The sequence below is a fragment of the Phocoena sinus genome, chromosome 19, assembly GCF_008692025.1.
Source record: "Phocoena sinus isolate mPhoSin1 chromosome 19, mPhoSin1.pri, whole genome shotgun sequence".
In the NCBI taxonomy this organism is placed as follows: Eukaryota; Metazoa; Chordata; class Mammalia; order Artiodactyla; family Phocoenidae; genus Phocoena; species Phocoena sinus.
The window spans coordinates 11795431-11810575 of record NC_045781.1 but is presented as its reverse complement, the minus strand read 5'-3'; the positions used below and the strand labels follow the sequence as shown (position 1 = coordinate 11810575).

Genomic DNA, 15145 nt, shown 5'->3' with positions numbered 1-15145 from the left:
GTTTCCCTTCCCTGCACATCAGATTATTCTGAGCGTTTGGGCCTCTCAGCACGTTGGGGATTGCAACCTTGGGAAAACCCAGAATAGTGTAGCAACATTGTCCAAACTAAAGTCACTTTTACCACTTTGGTAGATTTTTATTTTGTCTCAATCAGCGTTCAGGGCAGGAAATTAAAACCCATGCTGCCAGGTACAGTTGGGCAAGTTCTGTACTGTGCAAGGATGCCACTTTTAATGGCACACCATTCACTTCGTAGACTTGTATGTTGATTCCAGTAATTTTCTAACGTGATAGATTGTTAAGAAAGAGGTTTTTCTTCATCTTTTTCTAGACAAAAATGCCTTCTGTCATAGCAAGAGTCCCACAGAAACCATTCTAGGTACTTCAGGAAGAAAGGGAAGGGAATTGGGTATTCATGAAATCGTCGGGAGGATGTTAGTGGTGGCAGTCTGGGTTGGAGACATTTGAATTTAAGTTTGCAGCCCTCGATTGAGCTGCAGTCTCTAGAGTTCAGGAAGATGTCAATGCTGCTGTTGGGAGTCCCTAAACTTCACACTTGGGAAGCTCCTGATCAGATGCTGGTACCAGGAGCGTGGCCGGTTCACACACAGCTGCTCCCCCTGCTGGCCAGGTGCCAGCCAGGAGCTTCGGGCAGATGGCCGAACCAGTCTTCCCTCCAGTGCCCCAACTGCAGGGGAGGCTAGGAAATGTGGTTCCTGGCTAGACAGTCACGTACCCAGCTGACGCTATGGATAAGAAGGAGAAATTGAATGGGGGACCTTTCTTCGCAGTCTGTCATACACCTGACCTGGTAATTTTTAAATCGACTGAAGTATATTATATGTATATATGTATATATATAGCTTAAAACCTTTTCTCACACCATGTAGATGGGAAAGTGTGATCACTTGCCAGAGTAGAAAATTAACCACAAAAATAAATACAATAAGACATAGCGCTAAATTCTCCCTGGATATTTTTTGTCCTGTCAAGGCTCTGAGCCCCAGCCTCCTCCTGCTGCACTCCTTCCATTAAAGAGGAACATCAGTGTTTGAAGCATTTGAACATCAGGGTTTGTGGCACCAGAGGCACACTTTCACCTTGTAGGATCTGAAAGATGAAAAGGGGAAGGTGATTGCCATCTTCACTAAATGGCACAGTGCAGATGGCTCGTGGGAACCCGGGGTCTGTGGTCTGTGGATCCTGGTTTCTACTGTCGGCCTGCTGGGGGGGCTCCCTGGCTGTTTCTTCCATGGGCAGTTGATGTCTGCACTCTGAGCTTCATTTTCTTCCTGTGCAAAGAGGACTCTTTCTGTGGTGCACCGCCCGTCCCCCTCTCCCCCCACCACCGCTACCCCACCGGGCACGTAGCAAGCACTGAATAAATGCAGCAAATCACTTGCTGAGTACCTGTTACACACTAAGTACTGTTCTTGGCACAGGTTGTGCGGTGGCAAATGAAATAGACAAGCTAATTTCAAATGCTGGGTTCTGATAGAAACAACTGACATAATGGGGTGATGTGTCGGTGGAGCTGGGGAGCAGTAACAGGTGATCAAGGGGAGCCCCTCTGAGTAGGTGATATTTGAGTAGAGCTGTTTGATGCTCTCATGGTACTTGGTGCTGGGTGTTGGGTATGTGGAGATGGCTTAGGCCCAGTCTTTGCCCCTGATGAATTCTTCCCCACCCCAAGCCTGTGTATGTCCATCTGCTTCCCCTAAAACTAAAGTTCGGACTTGCTTGCTGACCAGGGGTGAGAATACCTGAGGAAAGAGGTGGGTCTTCAGGCATGTAGATCTCTATTTGAAGCACAGTTTTAGAAATGAGACTTGAGTTCAAATCCTCTGCCACTTTCTCATTCTGACCCTGGGCAACTGACTGAGCTCCAAGATCAGTAGTGATGGGTGTGGGCCTGGAGCCAGATCTAGCCCCTCCACTTCCCAACTCTAACCTTGGACAAGTTCTTTAAGGCTCTGTGCTTCCATTTCTACGTAAAATGGGGTTATGATCACTCCTCTTAAAGGTGGTGCAGAGTATACATTTGAGTTAATAAAAATACGCATTGTAAGTGCTCTATAAGTAACTACTAGTTTTTATTATTTCTATTTCAGATGAGAAAGGTGAGGCTCTGGGAGGAGGAATAGCTTAGCCCAGGTCACCCACTCAGGAAGTGGCTTATGAGGATAAATAGTGATCGTGGTAGGGCATCGCCTAGCTTAAGGTCCAACATATAATATTCACTCCATACTTGGGAGCGGGGGCTATTCCTGGCAATCAAAGGGCTGCCTTGTTCTGCTGCCCCTCAGCACAGGAAATTCCAAGGTGGTTTTTCCATACTGGCTTCTCTGGTTCTGTCCCTGTGGGGGAGAGCAGAGGGGCCCAGGTCCCCAAGCCAGCTCATAAAAGATGGAATTGAATATCAACTTGCCTGTCTTAACCCCGTCTCTGTTGAGGGGGTGGCTGTTACTTGGAGTGGCCTGGGCTGCCTTGAGCCTATCTGGGTGTTTCCTTGTGCTGGCAGCCCTCACCCAGTCCTTGAAATGGTTCTGGCTGGGTAGCAGACTATAGGTGGTGTGGGTGAAATTTGGGACTGGTTTAAGGCGGGGACAAGACCCAGAACACAGGCTTCCTTGTGCTGCTGGAGAGGGAGGGCAGGAGGGAACTGAGACCCCGTTCCTCCCTTAGGCACTCTCTTGCTTACAGTCCACGATGGCTTGGTCCTCGGTGTTCCTTGGTGTTGTCTTGCTGTCTGCCTTCCCAGGTCCTAGTGTCGGGGGCCACCCGATGCCCAAGCTGGCTGACTGGAAGCTGTGTGCTGACGAGGAATGCAGCCGTAAGAGTTGGGGGTTGGGGGCGTTGGGGGCTTGGATTGCTAGCCTGTGGGGAGGGTGCTGTTACTCCCTTCTGTTCCTTCCCCAGACCCCATCTCCATGGCCGTGGCCCTTCAGGACTACGTGGCCCCCGACTGCCGTTTCCTGACCATACGCCAGGGCCAAGTCGTGTATGTCTTCTCCAAGCTGAAGGGCCGAGGGCGGCTCTTCTGGGGAGGCAGCGTGAGTCTTGGGAGAACAGAGGAGGCAAGGGTAGGGTGGCTGGGGTGGGCGTGCACCCTGATTTTTCACCTGAAGGGAAAATCTGAGGGAGTGAGCTGAAATATAGTTTTGGAGGAGAGGCTATTGTGGTCTACTTTACTTTGTTTAGCAATTATTAGGGCACCTACTATGGTGGGTACAATAAAGAACGACCCCTTTTATTCTAATGGAGGGAGACAAGGAGGTAGGTGCCACCCCATCAAAAATATCAGCAAGTATGTGCTGCTTTGAGAATTAATATAAAGTGACCGGGTGACTAATTCACATGGGGTGGTCAGGGAGGACCTTCGAGCATGTGACTTTAAGCTGGGATTGGAATGACAAGGATGGAGCAAGCCAAGTCGAGATCAGGGAGAAGAGAGTGCAAAGATCTTCAGCAGGAGTGAGCTTGCCATCTTCCCAGACCCCGGCTTTTAACTCCTCTTCCCCAGGTTCAGGGAGATTACTATGGAGACGTAGCTGCTCGCCTGGGCTATTTCCCCAGTAGCATTGTACGCGAAGACCAGACCCTGAAGCCTGGCAAAACTGATGTGAAGACAGATGTGAGTGTCTTGGGGGCTGGCAGGGACTTGGAGGGAGGGCCCTTGGGCAAAGATGCTCCTACCCTTGGCTCCCTGGCATCCTAGCTGTATGCGCTGGAGCAAATCCCCTGCCTTTTCTTACCTGAAAAATGAGGAGTGATTTCTAAGTCCTAGTCCGATTGAGAGGTGCAAAGGGTAGAGGGCTCTAGGCTAATTTGCATAGCACTTGTGCAGCCAAACCTGGCGCCTGTGGCTGCAGCATTTGCTAAAACCACTAGATCCTTTGTGGTGTGACCGCTAGTTTTCTCCCCACTGTTTCCCCTTTCTCTTTTTCAGAAATGGGATTTCTACTGCCAATGAGCTCAGTCTACCGCTGTCTCTGCTGTTGTTTCTCACTGACTTTATGCAAATACATCAGCCAAGTGCAAACTATGGGTGTCGGTGGTCTTTGTGGTGGGTCTCTAGAGAGGAAGTGTTTCCCCAGGCTTCTGAATCTAGCCAATCAACCCACTGACTGTGGTGACGTCAGTGGTTGCTAGGCAGAATTTCATGGACTAAACGCTCTTTGCTCCAAGCTGGGTACCAGAGGTGGGCTCGTAAGCTTACATATTACAAACAGATGAGAAGATGAAACAACTAAACAGCCAAACTGGGGGATTATAGTGTCTTCTCTAGACTAATAAGAGAACTATTGAACTATTGGGAATGAGCCAGTTGAACCATGAGGAAGACATAAAACACAGAGCAGAGGTTTTCTAGGATTTCTTGGAAGATTATCCGCAAAGGGAGGTAGGAGGTTAATCTGTGCGTATCATGCGTACCATCCCAGTTTTCATCCTCCTTGCCTTAGAGATCAGTACGCCTCAGCTCTGGATCGGCTCCTACCCCCGCTCCCTTCTTTGCATTCGTGTCCCCGCCCCCAAGTCCGCTTCTACCCAATCCGGAATCTCGACTCTGCCCACGGACTCCTGACCAAATCCGTTTCTCTGCTCGGCGAAGCGTCTCTGGCACCGCCAATCGCTCGCGTTGGTCCCGCCCCTTTAGGCCCTGCCCCTCTCTCCCCACCAGTCTGCGCTTTTGTCCCGCCCCCTGCCTGCAGAGTCCGCCAATCCTTGTCTTGGAAAGCGTGGCCTGGTGTCCCGCAGCATTAGCGGGTCGCGCCGGAGGGGGGTGGAGGCGGAAGTGGCGGCGCCGGCCCGGGGAGTAGGAAGAAGCCGGGGCTGCAGCCCGAGTGGAGCGGCTGCCAGCCGAGGAGCAGGCGCGGCCGTGTCGCCATATTGCGGCCCTAAGCGGCCGCGACCGAGTCATGGCTGAGACCTACGGTGAGGGTGGTGGGCGGAAGCTGGGGTCTGGGGTCTGGGCCCAGAAAGGATGCGGCCTGTGGGTATGGGGCGGGGCTTTATATATCAGGGGGCGGGGTCAGCTATTATGGGGCAGGGCCTAGTTGATGCTGGGAGGGGCTTAGTGGGTCTGAGGCTGAGCTTAATCAGTTTGGGCGGAGCCTGAGGGTCTGGTGTCTGGGCGAAATAGATCTGGGGCGGGATTTGAGGGAAACAGTCCTGATGGATCATGGTTAGGTCTTGAGGGAAAGGGTGAGCCTTAACGTGTCTGGGCGGAGCCTGAGTGGATGGGGCGGGGCTGATTGTGTGAATGGCAGGGATCAACCTTGGTGGGCTGGGGGGACCCTGAAGGGATGCTCTGGGCCCTGGGATTACTCTGGGAGAGGTCTGGAATGCGGTTGGGGGTGAGTTGTCCTTTAGGCGGTGGGGCTAATGGCAAGGGGTGGGGTTTAAGCTTGAGAATAAGGGTAGGGCCTTGGGCTGAGGGAGGGATGGAGGGACTGAGAATTGGAAAATCTGGATGGTTGGATAGATAGGAAGTAGGAGAACAGGATGCGGTAAAAGGAGCACTGGTTTAGGGGTCAGAGGGAGCTGCATTCATTCAACAAACAGAGAAAAGCAGAGGGAACTATGCAAAGACCCTGAGGTAGGAACCAGCTTGTCATCTTCAGGGAGTAGACTAAAGGCCAGAGGCTGGAGTGGAGTGAATGAATCAGAAAGTGGTAGGAGCTGAGTTGTGGGGGCCAAGGGCAAGATTGTAGTCCTTGATAAAATGGTGAATCCCAGCTCTACCTGGCAGTGCGATCTTGGACAAGTCAGTTAACCTTTCTGGCCTCAGTTTCCTCATCTGGAAAATGGGGATAATTATTAGTATATCTCCCTCACAGAGTTTTCCTGAGGGTTGAGTTGTTGATGTAAGTAAAGACCTTTAGAACTGTGCCTGCTATGTGGTAAGCACTATATAAGAATTATCCGTTACAGTTGTTACCCACTGTTCTGTATCTGTCTGTGTCTGTTCTCTCCCCATAATTGTGATGTTCTTTGGATTCCATCTTTTCATGTCTATCTTTCTCTCTGCATGGGTTTCCTTGAATTTGGCTCCATCTGCTCAGACTTCCTCTTCAAATTCCTGGTGATTGGCAGTGCAGGAACGGGCAAATCATGTCTCCTTCATCAGTTCATTGAGAATAAGTGTGAGTTTCTGACAGTGGTCCTGGGAGCACTAAACTGTGGGCATGGCCATGGTGTGGGCAAGTAGGCAGCTGCCGGAGTGGGCAGGGGCAGGGCTGGCCAGAGGTACAACTCCAGTGCTGGCTGCCTGGTCCTTACCTTGGTATATGCTCTTTGCTATACCTTTGCCTCCTTGAGCCTCAGTCACCTCAGCAATGAGAATGGGTTTGTACCGGCTGAGGAGGCCTTGGAGGACAGGGAATCCTCTGAGCCCCCGCACTGCCTCTTCTCCCCCTCCCACTCCCAGTCAAACAGGACTCCAACCACACAATCGGCGTGGAGTTTGGATCTCGGGTGGTCAACGTGGGTGGGAAGACCGTGAAGCTACAGATTTGGGACACAGCCGGCCAGGAGCGGTTTCGGTAGGTGGGCTGGGCCCCCATGGAGAGAAGGTAGGGGAGAGGGGAGGAGAGAGGAGGGATAGAGGTGTGCAGAGTTACCTGGAAATATAATGACAGGAGCAAGGAGACGCTGAGAGGGCAGGCAAGGTAGAGGGAGAGAGAGAGAAAGAGACTGTGATGAACAGGTCCATGTAGTCAAAGAAAGAAGGCGTCTTGGAGACAGGACGGCAGAGACAATGAGAAAAAGAGATTGAGAAGGAAGCATAATGAAGAGTGAGAGGGCCAGGGAGGGACGGCAGACCCTAGCGAGACGAGACTCTGTGGGATAGACCCATGTGGCTGGAGGGACGGAGACTTTTCCCCAGGGAGAAACGAGGCCTGGAGACAAAGAGATGTTTGGGGTGGGGCGAGGGGTAGAGAATGACAGAGAATGACTAAAACAGAAAAGGAAACTTGAAAGAGAGATACAAACACTCAGAAAGGGAGAGAGAAAGAGAGACAGACTGAGAGAGAGGAGAAAGAGAAGGGAGATAAGGAGACTCAAAGAGAAACAGAGGTGAGAGACAGGGAGAGTGGGACAGGGGTGGCCAGAGAGATGGAGAAATGGATGTTTTGTGGGGAGAGGGAAATGTGTAGGACTCAGCACACAGTATGTCTTCAGGACATCTGCAGAAAAGGTGACAGACACATGGAAACCCTGAGTCTGAGAAACAGACAGCAGGGAGAGAGAAGCAAGGGAATCCAGTCCATGGGGAAGCGTGGTTCCTGGGCAGCACTGAGTAGCTGCTGAGTTAATATGTGTGTGTGAGTTCTCTGCTTGAGGTGTACAGAGGTAGAGACTGAGAGGGTGGAGGGGAGATAGGTGTACGACGTGCACCGGGCTGGCAGTAAGTGCTCCATAAATGCTTGCAGCATGATTGCATGAGTTCCAGAGGGACCCAGCCTGTTCCAGGGAGAAACAGACAGTCGGCCACTCTGGAAAGGGGACCTCCCCCAACCAGAGCAGGAGAGGGCCAAGCGGTTGTAGTTGTGTAGTGCTTGGCTAGGACTGGGTGAAAGGGGGATGACAGAAAATGTTGAATGAATGGGAAAGGGTGAGGATGACAGAGCCAGAGCAACAGAGATGGAGAGAAATAGAGAATTAAAGATACACATGCACACAAGAGACAGAAAGGCACAGACCAATGAAGAGATGCAGAAAGACAGGGACACAGAGAGAGTCAAAGGTAGGAAGAGGGAATTCCCTGGCCGTCCAGTTGTTAGGACTCAGTGCTTTCACTGCCGGGGCCCCAGGTTCAATCCCTGGTCAGGGAACTAAGATCCCACAGGCCAAATGGCACGGCCAAAAAGTTGTTGTTTTTTTTTTTTGTGGTACGCGGGCCTCTCACTGTTGTGGCCTCTCCCGTTGCGGAGCACAGGCTCCGGACGCGCAGGCTTAGCGGCCACGGCTCACGGGCCCAGCCGCTCTGCAGCATGTGGGATCTTCCCAGACCGGGGCACGAACCTGTGTCCCCTGCATCGGCAGGCGGACTCTCAACCACTGTGCCACCAGGGAAGCAGAAAAAGTTTTAAGAAATGAAAAAAAGGTAGGGAGACTGAGGCGGAGGCAGGCAGCTAAGTGTGATAGAGATTGAGGGAAACAGAGAGACCGCAAGTGGGAGAAACTAGACCACGGCCAGGTTTAGGGGGATGGGCCAGGAGTGAAGGGGGGCCTCCGAACCACCAGTCTCTCTCCGCAGAGGGGGGCAGTCCTGGGGCACACCCCAGCCTCGGGGGTGACTGGGTCCCCCTGGCCCCACAGGTCGGTGACACGGAGTTACTACCGAGGGGCGGCTGGAGCCCTGCTGGTGTATGACATCACCAGGTGGGTGCACGGAGTGGGGCGGGGTGGGGCCTGGGCTGCCCCCAACCCGCGTCCGCCTCCCTCCTGGCTCCCTTCTCCACAGCCGGGAGACCTACAACTCGCTGGCTGCCTGGCTGACGGATGCCCGCACGCTGGCCAGCCCCAATATCGTGGTCATCCTCTGTGGCAACAAGAAGGACCTGGACCTGGAGCGTGAGGTCACTTTCCTGGAGGCCTCCCGCTTTGCCCAGGAGAACGGTGAGGGCTGGGCGGGGGCGCTATACAGTGGGGGCCCATGGGCCTGCTGGCTCTCTGTAGCTTTGCCCAGCAGGGGAATGTGGAGATTTAGAGGTCTGGGTTCAAATCTGGGTGTTGCCACATTGCGAGCTGTGTGACCACTCTGGTCCTCAGTTTCCTCATCTGGAAAGCTGGGATCACGGCGTTTCTGCTTCACATAGTGCATGACGGGTAAGGGATGTGGTCCATGGGGACTTCTCAGCACTGCCTGGATGGATGGGTGCTTGACTCACGGTGGCTGCTAAGAAGGTTTTGACCACTGTGGGGAGGCAGCACAGGGTATTGGTATAAGGTGCAGACTGCAAACTCTGATGGCCCTAGGGGACAGGTACATTTTGTGAGCAAAGGAGAGGGCACAGGGTAGACCCCAGGTTAGCAGGCACTGGCATTAGGGGAGTAGACGAGACTGACAGCCACATCGAAAGGTATGCAAGGATACTATCATCAAAAAGACTACAAATAACAAATGTTGGCAAGGATGTGGAGAAAAGGGAACCCTCCTACACTGTTGGTGGGAATGTAAATTGGTGCAGCCACTATGGAGAACAGTATGGAGGTTTCTCAAAAAACTAAAATTGAACTACCATGTGACCCAGCAATCCCACTTCTGAGTATAGATCTGAAAAAAACAAAAACACTAATTTGAAAAGGTACACGTACCCCAATGTTCATAGCAGCATTATTTACAATTGCCAAGATATGGAAGCAACCTAAGTGTCCATCAACAGAGGAATGGATAAACAAGATGTGGTATATATATATACAATGGAATACTAGTCAGCTGTAAAAAAGAATGAAATAATGCCATTTGCAGCAACATAGATGGACTTGGAGGGCATTATGCTAGGTGAAATAAGTCAAGACAGAGAAAGACAAATACTGTTTGGTATCACTTATATGTGGAATCTAAAAAATAAAACAAACTAGTGAATATAACAACAACAAAAGGTAAGCAGGTCTAAACTCATGTGAAAACATCATGTTGGCCAAAATCCGCCGGCCTAGGATCTGTCCATGTTCCTTCAGTTTGTAACCTGCAGGTTTAGAGGATTTGCCATCAGAAAGATGTGGATTTGAATCCTGGCTCTTACTTACTGTGAGATGGCTGTCACATGACTGGTGGGTGGTCTGTGATGGGCCTGTGCTAGATGGTGCTGGGGACACAGTGATGAAGACAGCCCTGGACCCAGCTGTCATGGCCTCACAGTCCGGGGGGCAGGGGAGGACCATTTCCAGATAGTGACAGCCCAAAGAGGTCAGGGCTGGGAGTGGGGAGGCACAGGGGTCTGTGGGAGCCCAGAGGAGGCACCTGACTCATCCTGGGAGGTCAGGAGGACTTCCTGGAGGAGGAGATGTGAGCTGAGCTCTAAAGGAAGAGCTCGGTGGGTACCTGGGGAAGGGGGCATTCGTGGCAGAGGAACAGCACGTACGGAGGCCCAGATTGAAGGCAAAGGTGGAACATTTGAGGAACAGAACGAGAGGCAACAGGTCAGAGTCGGAGTGGAGGATGGGGACTGACTGAGACCCTGACCTTCCGAGTGTCTGCCCGCCCCCCCCCCCAGAGCTAATGTTCCTGGAAACTAGTGCTCTCACGGGTGAGAACGTGGAGGAGGCTTTCCTGAAGTGTGCCCGCACCATTCTGAACAAGATCGACTCAGGTGAGGCCCCCAACTGCCCGGAGTGGGAGTGGAAGGCAGGGTCCAGAGGACTCCAAGGGACCAGTCCTCACCTCTCTGCTCCCCCCAGGTGAGCTTGACCCCGAGAGGATGGGCTCCGGCATTCAATATGGTGACGCCTCCCTTCGCCAGCTGCGGCAGCCTCGGAGTGCCCAGGCCGTGGCCCCTCAGCCCTGCGGCTGCTGAGACCTGCAGAGCCAGGTGGGATACTGGGGACTCGGGCTGCAGGGCTGGTCTTCTGCCAAAGGGGAGTACGGAGCAGAGACAGAGACGCAGAAAAGGAGAGATGACAAGAGAAACAGTGAGGAAGAAAGACACAAGAACACTTGAGTTAAAGGGGCCATCGTCCCGGCCCTGGGAAACCACCCGTCCTTCCCATCCCACCGCCAGCTCTCTGCCCTGCACCTCTGACCCTCCCATTCATAATTCATCAAATGTTTGTTGAGTGCCTCTTCAGCGCCAGGCCCTGTTCCCAGCACTGGGGCTATAACAGTGGGGAAAACAGACAAAAATCCCTGCCTTCGTGGAGGAGATGGACAATAAACAAGATACACAAGCAATTTGTATAGTAGGTAGGGCGATAAGAGCTATGGAGAAGAATCAAGGAGGGAGAGGCGGCGGAGGAGTGGAGCGTTAAATAGGATGATGAGCGGAGGCCTCACTGAGACGGTGACATTTGAGCAAAGACCTGAAGGAGCTGAGGGAGGGGTCATGTGGGGACCTGGGGGAAGAGTGTTCTAAGCAGAGAGAACAGCCAGTACAAAGCCCTGAGGTAGGGCCCTGCCTCCTCCCCTGGGTGAGGAAGTCCAAGGAGGCCAGTGTGGCTGGAGTGGAGTGTGTGTGCGTGCGTGCGCGCACGGGCGTGCCGGGGAGTAGGTGAGCTGGAGATGAGGTTGGGGTGGGAGGAAGCAATGAATTAGGGCCTTGTGAGCCACAGGAAGGACTCTGGCTATACGCTGGGTGGGATGAGAGCTATAGGAGGGCTCCGAGCAGAGAAGGGACAAGATCTGATTCAGGTGTTCACAGGGCCCCTCTGGCCGCATATAGAGGAGAGACTGAAGGGGGCAGGGGTGGTTGCCTGGAGACCAGTGAGTAGACCACTCCAAAGTCAAGGTGAGAGACGATGGTGGACAGGATCAGAGTGGGGGCGGAGGAGGGGTTGCGAAGTGAATAGGTTTGTACCCTCCCTGATCTGTCTCCAGGCTTGTCCCCTCCTCATGTAGTCACTGGGTCTTCCTAAAGCACAAATCTGATTCCTTCCCTCTCTTTTCGGGTAACCTCTACCCCTCGTCCAGGAAGCCATGCTTGTTCCCCTGTGCTTGGTCCAAAGTCCTTGACAGGCTTGAAAGTTCCTACAGGATTTGGTCCTATCCCCACCTCTCTGCGGGTGTGTATGTCTTGACAATTCTTGTCTCTGTGCTTCATACCCACCCAACCCTCCACCCCACAGCCACTGGCAGCTCCAGGATGGCTGTGGAGCAAAGTGTTTAGACTTTGGATATATGTACTTAGAGAGCAGAGCCAACGTAATTTCCTGATGAATGGATGTGGAATGTGAGAGAGGAGTCAAGGATGAGCTCTTTGGGCAGGGCTCTTTTCCTTCCAGGCCTTTGCATCTGCTGTGCCTGTGCTCCCTTCTGGCACCAACTCCCATTCATCATCAGGTCTCTGCTAAAATGGCTCTTTCTGCAGGGAACCTTCATAGCCTTCCCAAATGGGGTCACTCCCTCTAGATGGGCAGTCTCACAACTGCCCCTCCTTTTCAAAGCGTTCAACTGACAGAGTTGATCATTGTTATCTGTATGGTGTTTGTCTAACCCATCTGAGAAGGTGATAGATCACAGACTCCAGAGCTGGGCTGCCTGCATTTATACTCCACCTCTGTCACTTCATAGCTCTGGGCAAATTATTTAACCTCTCTGGGCCTTGGTTTCCTCATCTGTAAATGGGGCTAATGATAGTACCCACCTCAATGTGAGTGTGGAGAAGATGAAGTTAATTCATGTAAAGTACTTAGAACAGGGCCTGACAGTCAGTAAACTAAGACTTGATAAACGAGGCCTGTTTATTATTTTTCTTCTTCGTATCCATTTTAAAGACTCTGGGCTATGTAGAATCAGATGGGTGTGTACTCTTCGCCTCAGAGCTTAGTTTTGAGTCTGTTTCAGGGTGTTCCCTCAGTGAATCAAATGTAGTAAGACTGCATTTTCAAACTCTGTTGATTGCACTCTTCAGGAGGAAATATACTTTATTTGTTGATCTAATACAGTCACACACGTATAAAACTAAAACACCTTCTTGTATTAATATTCTTTCTCTTAAAATTGAGGTGAAATTCACACAACAAATTTAGCCATTTTAAAGCGTACAATTCAGTGGCATTTAGTACATTCGCAAGGTTATGCAACCACCACCTCTGTCGAGTTTCAAAGCATTTTCATCACCCTCAAAAGGAAACCCCATACCCTTTAAGCATTCATTCTCCATCCTCCCCAGCGTCTGGCCCCCACCCATCTGCTTTCTGTCTCTATGGACCAACATATGAAGCACTCTGAAATTTTCTTTCTTTTCTTTTTTTTTTTAATACATTAACATTTTAATTTTTATGGTATTTTCTATTTTATTCTGTTACAACAATTGCTCAAGGCCCACCAAACTGATTTCCCAACCCACTAATGCAGTTGTACACATTGGAATCACCTGGAGAGCTTTAAAAGATACTGATGCCCAGGCCTTACCCCAGAGATTCTGAAGTGATCTGGGGATTTCTAGAAGCTCCCAGGTAATGCTATCTGCAGATAACTACAAAACAGGAAGTGATGTGTCTCCTCGGTTTGGAAAACACGGGAATGAGACCTAGAGCCTGGATGATCCAGGAACATAGAGGAACACAGAGGTGCAAAGGTGGGGACACAGAATGTAGACACTGAGATGCCCCTCTACAGACTCAAGGAGACAGCTCTCTGAGGCAAGTAAACAGGGAGATGCACATGCCCTCAGCTCTAGAGCCCCAAAGTACCTGCAGACAAGAAACAGAAAGACAATGTAGAAACTTTGGGAGAAAGAGAAAGGTATGGACAGACAGGCACAGTTAGGCGGGCAGGAAGATACCCAGAAATGAGACAGAGACACCAGCTGACAGACCCAAGATCCCTCCAGTTCACGGCACACTTTTCTTTCAGCTCACCCGTTCTCCAGGACCAGCCCTGTCCTTCTGGCTGGGGCCCAGACCCAGGCCCTGGGAGACTGAGCCCCTTACCTGACCTGGCCCCAGAGAAGCTGCCCCGCCACCTGTCCCCCTTCCCTGGCCTGGTGGGGCCTGGCTGAGGGGCAAGACTGAGCCACGGGGGAAGGGGGAATCCGTACCTGCTGCTGCTTCCTCTGTCTTGGCTAACCCCTCTTCCCCCTGAACCCCTAACTATACTCAAAGAATTTCCAAAGCCCGAGACCAGGGCCATTTGGCCTCAGCTCCCCTGGCCCTGCCACTGCGAGTACGTGTTATTTATTACCTTACCTGGAGGCCTGTCCCGTCCCCACCCCACCCCCATAAAGCATTGTTTACACCTGTGTCATAGCCTCTGTCATTTTGGGGTGGTGGGGACGGGGGGGAAAAAGAGGTCACTGACGGTGTTTGGGGGCCATGTTTTTGGGTTGGACATGGTACGGGGGTCCACCATGACTCCATGGCTCAGATGTATGTTGTAGAGGGAGTTTGCCCACATACGTAACGTAACACTAATGTCCCTGTGTTTGCGATGGGTGTGATGGGATCTGTAGGAATGTGTGCTGCTTGTGTGTGTGACACTGTTGCTTATGACTACTCTGTGTCCTTGGTGATTGTGTCTGTAAGACTGGCGTTGTTTGGGACACCAAAGCTAGGGAATGAGAATTCAGGCCTGTAGTTGAGCCCTGGGTCTGGGCCCGGTGGGTGATAGCTATGCATGTCTGATGCCTGAAAGTCTGAGGCAGTGTCTATTTGGTGTGTAACTGTGTTTGTGTGCCCCTGAGGTCTGTGTGTGTTTTGCTGTGAATTTGACTCCTTTGATACACTTGTGTGTGACCATGAACCCTGTGTGTGCCCCTGAAGACTGTGTGGGCTTTTGTGTCACCGGGGCTCCTGTGCATATTTGAGATCAGTGTGTTGCCTCCTGTGTCCAGGTGAACCTCTGACACCCGCACATGCTCTGCCAGGGACAGGTGCAGCCCACTGAGGACACTCCCAACTGCTCTCCCAACCCCAGTTTGGCCTTAAACCACCGTCACGGGAGGCCTGAGTCCCTGCTCAGCCTGGGTGCTGGCGGAGGGGGTGGGACATTTAAATGACCTCATCTGCATAGTCCTCCCAGGTCAGGTCGTCCAGAGACTCGAGGCTGTCATGCAAATGTCTTCTCTGAGTAGCTTTCCTAGGTTGTTTTATTCGGGTGCCACACAGTTGTCCCGATGGGGCAGGGTGGAGCGAGTCAGAATGTTTGCACGTCCCTTCTTGTTCTTCCCTTCTCTCAAGGACGTTCCGCTCTTTTCCTCCGTTATAAAAAGTCCTTATGTAAATTACTTACTGTCGTGCAAATTTACATACATTTCCCAACTAATTGCTCAGACGTTTCTCAATATTCCTATTCTTGGGCTGTGAGAAGGCGAAGCTGTCCATGTAAATAATACCGATGATCTGTATGCCTCCCCTACCCTGCTACTCATCGTTCCGCCGCGTTCTCGGCTCCAAGGGGACGGTCCTGTCTATGTAAATAGAGTTATTTGCATACCCCTCCCACTCACTTGGCATAATATGTGCCGAAACTCCCCCACC

The 15145-nt window shown here is 51.8% G+C and overlaps 2 protein-coding genes across 2 annotated transcripts; both read left to right on the top strand.

The window, feature by feature from the left end:
- Positions 1-115: 115 nt before the first annotated feature.
- Positions 116-4551, top strand: MIA (MIA SH3 domain containing). The gene is made up of 4 exons (XM_032612261.1): positions 116-2834; positions 2921-3054; positions 3525-3635; positions 3951-4551. The coding sequence occupies exons 1-4, from the start codon at positions 2711-2713 to the stop codon at positions 3972-3974; spliced, it is 393 nt and encodes a 130-aa protein (XP_032468152.1). The 5' UTR covers positions 116-2710; the 3' UTR covers positions 3975-4551.
- A 136-nt stretch (positions 4552-4687) lies between these two features.
- On the top strand, positions 4688-13910 carry RAB4B (RAB4B, member RAS oncogene family). The gene is made up of 8 exons (XM_032612260.1): positions 4688-4936; positions 6067-6147; positions 6432-6546; positions 8327-8389; positions 8472-8626; positions 10228-10323; positions 10412-10542; positions 13524-13910. Exons 1-7 carry the CDS (start codon positions 4921-4923, stop codon positions 10525-10527), a joined length of 642 nt encoding a protein of 213 aa, XP_032468151.1. The 5' UTR covers positions 4688-4920; the 3' UTR covers positions 10528-10542; positions 13524-13910.
- The last annotated feature ends 1235 nt before the right edge of the window (positions 13911-15145 follow it).

Excerpts from the sequence above, each read along its gene's own strand:
- MIA (XM_032612261.1), top strand. The coding sequence starts at position 2,711 with ATGGCTTGGTCCTCGGTGTTCCTTGGTGTTGTCTTGCTGTCTGCCTTC. Across the intron at positions 2,835-2,920 it reads TGCTGACGAGGAATGCAGCC|ACCCCATCTCCATGGCCGTG; the intron begins GTAAGAGTTGGG and ends TTCCTTCCCCAG. Across the intron at positions 3,636-3,950 it reads AAACTGATGTGAAGACAGAT|AAATGGGATTTCTACTGCCA; the intron begins GTGAGTGTCTTG and ends TCTCTTTTTCAG.
- RAB4B (XM_032612260.1), top strand. Across the intron at positions 6,148-6,431 it reads TCAGTTCATTGAGAATAAGT|TCAAACAGGACTCCAACCAC; the intron begins GTGAGTTTCTGA and ends TCCCACTCCCAG. Across the intron at positions 8,627-10,227 it reads CCGCTTTGCCCAGGAGAACG|AGCTAATGTTCCTGGAAACT; the intron begins GTGAGGGCTGGG and ends CCCCCCCCCCAG.